Source organism: Chrysochloris asiatica, unplaced genomic scaffold (genome assembly GCF_000296735.1).
Source record: "Chrysochloris asiatica unplaced genomic scaffold, ChrAsi1.0 scaffold00027, whole genome shotgun sequence".
NCBI classification, from domain to species: domain Eukaryota; kingdom Metazoa; phylum Chordata; class Mammalia; order Afrosoricida; family Chrysochloridae; genus Chrysochloris; species Chrysochloris asiatica.
Genome location: NW_006408545.1, coordinates 4,557,740 through 4,566,181, shown reverse-complemented (window position 1 = coordinate 4,566,181; position 8,442 = coordinate 4,557,740). Strand labels below are relative to the sequence as shown.

At 37.3% G+C, this 8,442-nt stretch overlaps 1 protein-coding gene across 3 annotated transcripts in view; it reads right to left on the bottom strand.

Moving 5' to 3' along the window:
- FAM184A (family with sequence similarity 184, member A) overlaps nucleotides 1–8,442 on the bottom strand; it is a 210,548-nt gene that overhangs the window by 68,809 nt on the left and 133,297 nt on the right. For all 3 annotated transcript variants that reach the window (XM_006839883.1, XM_006839885.1, XM_006839884.1), the window contains 2 exons: nucleotides 4,661–4,782; nucleotides 3,825–3,975 (listed from right to left, as the gene is read on the bottom strand). In XM_006839883.1, the coding sequence (XP_006839946.1) occupies nucleotides 3,825–3,975; nucleotides 4,661–4,782 (273 nt within the window). The remainder of the gene's footprint in view (nucleotides 1–3,824; nucleotides 3,976–4,660; nucleotides 4,783–8,442) is intronic.

The window sequence follows — 8,442 nt, the reverse complement described above, 5'->3', positions numbered from 1 at the left end:
AATGCTGTCGAGGAAGTGGAGAGACTGGGACGCTCCTGCATTGCTGGTGGGATTGCAAAATGGTCCAATCTCTCTGGAAAGCAATGTGGTGCTTCCTCAGAAGACTGGAAATTGAGATACTGAATGATCTAGCAATTCCTCTACTTGGTATTTACCCACAAGAAATACGAGCCATAACGCGAGTAGATATAAGCACACCAATGTTCACAGCAGCACTATTTACAATAGCAAAAAGATGGAGACAGCCCAAGTGCCCATCTATGGAAGAATGGATAAACATATTTTGGTACATACACACAATGGAATACTACGTTACCCTGAAGAATAACAAAGAAGCTGTAAGCCACTGCATAACATGGATGAACCTTGAGGACATTATGCTGAATGAAATCAGTCAGTCACAAAAGCAGAAATATGGCATAGAGCCACTATGGTAAAAGATTAAGAAAAAGCACCCACATTAAAAGGGGGGGGGAGAGTTTGTTTAAATCAAGTATAACTGAGAATTTAAAGTCACATGAAAGACAAATTGCTTCTTTGCTTTATTTAGGATGATATACGGGGGTAAGCTAAGGCACAAAAATACTCATGTTCAACTCACTCAAAAATAGTGAAAATACAGATTCTCTGTTACTTTTCACAGCATGTGCTCTGCCTAAGCCTTGGCTGCCCCAATTCTGTTCACCACTCTGGCTCTAGATTCATTAAGTCCAACTCAGGTTTGTTTTCTCTAAATGCTGAGGTGTGCTAATAGCACTAAAGCCTAAGGTGATGTTCAAGACAAATAGCAATGAATAGAGTAACAGAGCTGTAAGGGTTAGAGCTGGGTGTGGAAATTATGAGGAACAGCAGCAGGGTCAGGCAAGAGGAAAGTGGTAGAGTAGACTTCATAGCAAAAGCTCCAAGAACACACCCAAAAGAGTCAAAAGAACAAGATCCAAATGTTCAGAAAGGAGGCCCTTTGCCCAGAAGGAAGTTCCACTTAAGATAACTAGTTCTGCTGTCCCTCAGTCAGTCTGTCATTCCTGGTGGTTTGCGAGTTGCTATGATGCCAGCAGCAGGATCACTCGTGGTGGACAGGTTTCAGTGGAGCTGTCAAAGTAAGACAGACTAGAAAGGAAGGCCTGATGATCTACTTCTATAAGCTAGTCAATGAAAACCATGTGGAGCACAGAACATTGCCCCAGACTTGGTCTTACTCTGAATGCATCATCAGAAGGGACCAATTTTTAGAAAAGGGCATTTTCTTTGGTAAAGTGAGGGTCAGCAAAAGGTAAGGGAATCCTCAATAAGACAAAATAGCATACTGGCTGCAAGAATGAACTTCAAACAATGGACCAACAATCATGAAGATGGTGCAAGATCCAGCAATGTTTCATCCTGTTACATGTGGGTCATCATGAGTTGGAGGAGACTGGACAGCAACTAACAACACTAGCATAGTTCTGCTATTTATGCTCTTTCCGACTGGAATGAGTAAAACTTTGAAAACATGATACTCACATTTTAATGAGGAATCTTCCTGTTCACTAATTTTCTTAACTTTCTCATAGATGATTCTGGAGTGTAATAGCTATTTGCCAGTTTTTCCATGGTAATGAGGATGACCTATGCCTTTTAGATATGGGGAAAAGGAAACTGCTGTAATCTTAGAAACTACCTGATTGCACAGAGGCATCTCAGAAGTAGTTTTACATTTAGAGCCAATTGATTCCTGGTTATCTTGATGTCTATGATTCATATGAAGGCCCTGGGTGGTACAAACTGTTAACATGCTCAGCTGCTAACCAAAAGGTTAGCAGTTCAAGTTCACACAGAGGAAGACCAAGAGAAAAGGTTTGATAATCTACTTCAGAAAAAAAACGTCATTTAAAACCAGCCCTACTCTGACACACCAAATGTCAGCAGTTTGAATCTACCAGTTGCTCTGTGGGAAAAGGATGAGGCTTTTTGCATCCTCAGAAACTATACATAAGAACTGACTCAACGGCACATAGCCACCACCACCACAACTTTGACACACATGGGTTGCTATCATCAAAACTGACTTGTCAGCAACTGATTAATGATTAACCTACCTTGAAAATGGATTTTTGCTTTTAAAAAAATCTCAAGTTGGAGCTAAAATATAATACAGTCCTTCATGATAAATAGAGCCACAAATGCAGAATATGATAGCCTCTTAGGGATGAGTTTTGCTGAATAGACATCAAAAGAAGCATCAGAGAAGATTGGATGAAATCTGACAACTTAATGCAAGGGAATGAAATAAAATAATGAATAAAAGAGTTTAACATAAAACAGGTGAGAGAAGTGGTAGGACCTCTTTTCAGTGCCAAACTCAGCCAAAACATGTCTGTGTTTAATATTTTCTAGTTTCAAAACAAAGCTGACTTTCATTGATGCTCTTCATTTTTTAGTATAGAAAAGCACAAATTCTTTAAGATTTAATTCTTAAGATCAAGTCTTAAATTTTTAGTATTTGAGTGAGTGTAATCTTCCTAGGAGTCCTGGTGTGGCGCTGAAGGACCGGACTGAAGCACTGGACTGAAAAGTCAGTTTGAGTCATAAGGTTGCTCCTCAGAAACCCTACAAAGAGTCACTATGAGTTGGAACCAACTTGATGGCACTTAACAACAACAAGGTTCCAATTGGAGTCCTGGTGTGGAACTGTAGGATAAGCACTGAACCACAAGGTCAGTTTGAACTGCAAGACTGGTGGTTCAAACCCACCAGTCACTTCTTGGAAACCCTATACTGGACTCAATGGCACATAACAATAAGGTACCAACTGATACAGTGAAATCTGTCTACCTAGGCTCCTGAGTAGAGTTGTAAAGGCAACTAACAAGCACTGCTAAGGGGGTCCAACTTTAAGGGAGAACTATTTTCTCATTCTTATTTTCATGTCTACATTGCCAAGATTTCAAATTTATTTATAAAATATTCCCTATCCAGTGTAACATTATAAATTATTATGAAATACCAGACATAGATTGTCAGATCCCAGGTGTTCTTTAAAGTCATTGCATGTATATGCTATGCAATAATTAATCTTACAAAAGCTTAACCTGCTTATTTAAAATTCATCATGATCACAAATAGAAAGATAATAGTGGATTTCCAGCACTAAATTACAGGGCTGCTTCTGGTCTAAGTGCTGCACTTGCCTATCAACCGGTGAGTCATGCAGTCAGTCCTATTTAATTACTGGCTTTGAAGGGGAATGTTAAGAATCCATAAATTTAGAAGATGTGTAAATGAATGAATATGTGCAAACTCTTTTAACTACAGTTATGTATGCTCCGGAAATTAGGACTATGACTTCAGAAGACAGATTTAGAACTCCATCAGCCTGTTTTAATACTAGTCTTTCCAAGGGGCTTAAAGCATTCTGAAGCATAACCAGCAAATATTTCGTTGGTAATGAAAAAAGTAAATTGCTCACTTTGGGTAAATGGTTTAAGGCGATCATTTACATTTAGTAAATGTTATCTTCTGTTGCACAAATAGTAGCTAGTGGCTTGAAAAAAGATTTTGTGTTTTCAAGTTTCCTGTTTAAAATTTCCGGTGTATTTAGTTCAATTATTAACCTAAAAAACTATAAACTTTTCTCAGTATTTAGGACAATTTACTAGCATAATGTTTAATACAGTTACTAGCATAATGTCTCATATGTTTATGAATGTTTGCTGATTTTTTTTTTTAAGTTTACTAAAAAAATAGCATACCACAATGAATTAACCCAGAGTGTTTTATAATGTATCCCTAGCTAGGAAATATCAAGGAAAACGAACCTTCCTAATTTATAAACTGTTAATTACCTGGTTTAAGAGATCTTCTACTTTCTTCTGCCATGAATCCCTGGCTGCATTTTTCTCTCGTTCTTTTAATTGCAAAAGCTGAGACATTGCTGATTTCTTATCCTCTTCATGCTGAAATCTTAACTCTTCTCGAAGTTTACAACACTCTTGTCTAAAAATTAAAAGAAAATATATCTATATATACATATATAGATATATACATACACATAAACATATATATATATATATGAACCCTAGTGTGGCACTATAGGATAAGAACTGGACTGTTAACTGCAAGGTTGGCAGTTCAAACCCACCAGCCACTCTCAGAAACCCTTAAACAGGGTTGCTATGAGGCAAAACTGATTCAACGGCACACAACAACAATAATACATATATAGAGATATAGATATTTTTAAAGTATTTACTCTGTAGAGGTAACTATTATGTTCAAGAACTGCAGTATATTTGTTTGCAGGTTTTCTAAGTGCTTACATTATCCTCCCTAAATCAGTGTGACAGAGTGAGGACAGATTATTTACAGTTGAAATATGTAAAATACGTTGGTAACTTATTCAAAGGCCAATGATTTATCAATGGCAGAATATGGACTAGAACAAACTAGTCTTCTGACTCCAAGTTAGAATTCTGCCTACATTATATGCAAAGTAATAGAAAAAACGTAACGTTGTATTCAAGAAGAAAAAAAAAATTGTTTTCTATCTATTCACCAAAAAAATCATTATAAGTGCTTCTACTATGAGTGTATCTTTAACAATACGATATGATACATATGACAAAAAACATTTTTTGCACTTCTGTATTGCTAAGACTACATTACAGAGGAAAAAGTGTACCTAAGATTTTCAGTCCATTTTATTTCTAAGTCATGGGCCATTTTGTCCACTCTGAGTTTCTCTTCTTCTTTCATGGCAGCAAGTGTTTCTTCATGCTGTTGCCTTTCATGTTCAAGCTCACCCTGAAGAACAGAAACTTTTCATTGAAGACTAGTCTTCCAAAAATAAATGCACTAAAATAGGCAAATTCACAGAGACAGGTTACTAAGGGCTGGGGAGGGGGAGAATGGAGGCAGGGGAGCCGAAAAAGTTTTGGAAATAGTGATGATGGTTGTACAACATTGTGAATGTAGTTAATGGCACTGCCTTGTACACTTAAAAGTTATAAAAAATAGCATATTTTATGTTATATGTATTTTACAAAATTTACATTTTCCTGTGTATTTCAAACAGGTGGAGTACCTGCACTAGAATTTACAGCACAGTCTACCATTTGTCTGTCAATTTGTCATACTGTGGTAGTCTGCATGTTGTTGTGATGCTAGAAGCTATGACACCTACATTTTAAATCCCAATAGGGTAAACCATGGTGGACAGGTTTCAGTGGAGTTTCCAGATTAAGACACACTAAGAAGAAGGAGTTGAATGTTGAACTACTGCAAACCTGAGGAATAGCAACAGAACATTGTCAGCTACAGTGCGGGAAGATGAGCTCCTCACATTGGAAGTCACTCAAAATATGACTGGGGAAGTGCTGCCTCCTCAAAGTAGAGCTGACTATGATATAAATGGAGTAAAGCTTTTGTGACCTTCATTTGCTGATGGTGCGCAACTTGAGGAGAAACAGTTACAAACATCCATTAATAACTGGAATATGGGATGTTAAGAAGTATGAATCTAAGAAAATTGACAATTGTAAAAAATGAAATGGAATGCATTAAGATCGATATCCTAGCATTCGGACTAAGGTGCACCTGATCCAAGCCATGGTATTTTCAATAACCTCATATGCATGCGAAAGCTGGGCAGTGAATAAGGAAGACCATAGAAGAACTGATGCTTTTGAGTTATGATGTTGGAGGAGAATACTGAAAATGCCATAGGCTGCCAAAAGAACAAACAGATCTGTGTTGGAAGAAGTGCATCCAGAATGCTCCTTGGAGGCCAGGATGGCCAAACTTTGTCTATTGTACATTAGACACATTTTTAGGAGGGACTAGTTGCTGGAGAAGGTTATCATGTTTCATAAGGTAGAGGGTCAGAGAAAAAGAGGAAGACCCCAAATGTGAGGGATTGGCAAAGTGGCAGCATCAATGGGCTCAAGCGTGGCAACAATTGTGAGGTTGGCCCAGGATCGGGCAGTGTTTCTTTCTGTTGTGCATGGGGTCGCTATGAGTCAGTACCGACTTGATGGCACCTAACAACAACAACAACAACCAACTTCTTCAGTCTGTAATTGATCAAACATGCAATCATGATGCACTGATAATTAGTGGTGATTGGAATGCAGAGGTTAGAAACAAAGAGGAAGGATCAACATTGGAAAATATGGCCTTAGTGATAGAAATGGTGCTGGATATTGCATGACGGAATTTTTTAAGACCAATTACTCATCATTGTAAATACTTTTTTTTTTTTTTAAGTTTTTATTGTGCACTGAGTGTTAGTTTACATTGGAGAACATCAGTTTTGCACTCATCCTATCAGTAAATACCTTTTTAAAACAACATAAAAGGCAACTACAGACATGGACATCTCCAGATGGGATACAAAAGAATCAAACTGACTACATCTGTGGGAAGATACAGTGGAAAAAATCAGTATCATCAGACAAATAAGGCTTGAGGCAGATTGTATTATAGACCATTACTGCACTGCATACTGCCCATGTGCAAGTTCAGGCTGAAGCTGAAGAAATGACAACAAATCCATGAGAGCCAAAATATGACCTTAACATATCCCAAACATTTAGGGACCATCTAAAAGACAGACTTGATGCATTAGACACTAATGACCACAGACCAGAAGAGCTGTGGGATGACACTAAGAAGAAAGCAAAAACAATCATTAAAAAAACAAGAAAGAAAGAAAAGACCAAAATGAAAGTCAGAAAAGATTCTGAAACTTGGTCTCTAGCATAGAGATGCTAAAGTGACCTGAAGGAATGAGAACGTAAAAGAGCTGAACAGAAATTTAAAAAGGACAGTTAGAGAAGACATAGCATTATAACGAAATGTTCAAAGACCTGGAGTTAGAAAACCAAAAGGGAAGAACATGCTCAGCATTTCACAAGCTGAAAGAGCTAAAGAAAAAATTCAAGCCTTGACATGATGTGGCTGTACAGAACAAGCACTGAATTACTAATTCCAACGTTGGCAGTTCAAACTCAACAGCCACTCCTCAGAAACCCAGTTTTGATGGCATTTAACAGCAACATGAGAAAAATACAAAAGAAATGATCAAAATATGGAAGAAATACACAGAATCACTGCACCAAAAATAAATGGTCCATGTTCAAACATTTCAAGAGGTAGCACGTGATCAGAAACAATGATACTGAAGGAAGAAATCCAAACTGCATTGAACACATTGGCAAAAATCAAGGTTTCAGGAATTGACGGAATGCAATTGTTGAAATCTTTCAAACTGAAACAACACTTGAGGTGCTCACTCTCATCTATGCCAAGAAATTTAGAAGACAACTATCTGGCCAGACAGTTAGAAGAGATCCATATGTGTGACCATTCCAAGAGAGGTGACTCATTAGAATACAGAAATCATTGAGCATTATCATTTAATATCATATGCAAGTAAAATTTGCTGAAGATAATTCAAAAACAGCTGCAACAGTACACTGCAAGGGAATTGCTAGAAATTCAAGTCGGATGCAGAAAAGGACGTGGAACTAGGAATATCGTAGCTGATGTCAGATGGATCTTGGTTGAAAGACGAGAATACTAAAATATGTTTATTTGTGCTTTGTTTACTATGCAAAGGCTTTCAATTGTATGGATCATGACAAGCTATGTAAAACACTGTGAAAAATAGGTACTCTAGAACATTTCACTGTGCTCATGATAAACCTGTACAGAGACCAAGAGGCAGTTGGCTCTAACAGAACAAGGGAATATTGAATGGATTAAAAACAGGAAAGGTATCTTCCAGTTGAGTCATTCACCATACTTATTTAATCTTTAAAGGCTGAACAGATAATCTGAGAAGATGGATTCTATGAAAAAGGCAGTGGTATCATGATTGGTGGAAGAGTCATTAACAACCTGCAATATGCAGATGATACAACCTTGCTTGCTGGAAGTGAAAAAGATTTAAAATACTTACTGATGAAAATCAAACACTATAGCCTTCAGCAAGGATTGTACTTCAATGTAAAGAAAATAAAAATCCTCACTAATGGACCAATAAATAACATTATAATAAATGGAGAAAAGATTGAAGTTGTCAAAGACTTTATTTCACTTGGCTACACAACCAGCACTCATGGAAGCAGCACTCAAGAAATCAAATGACATACTGCATTAGGCAAATCTGCTGCACAAGTCCTCTTTAAAGTGTTGAAGAGCAAAGATGTCAGCTTGAGGACTAAGGTGAGTCTGACCCAAGCCATGGTATTTTCAATAACCTCATAACATGTGAAAGTTTGTCAATGAAAAAGAAAGGAGAATTGATGCATTTGAGCTATGGTGTTAGAGAAAAACAGTGAAAGTAACAAATAATGCCAGAAGAATAAATAAATCTATGTTAAAAGAAATACAGATAGAATGCTGCTTAGAAGCTAGGATGGTCATACTTCGTCTCTCACTTGTTCAGCCGTGTTATCAGGA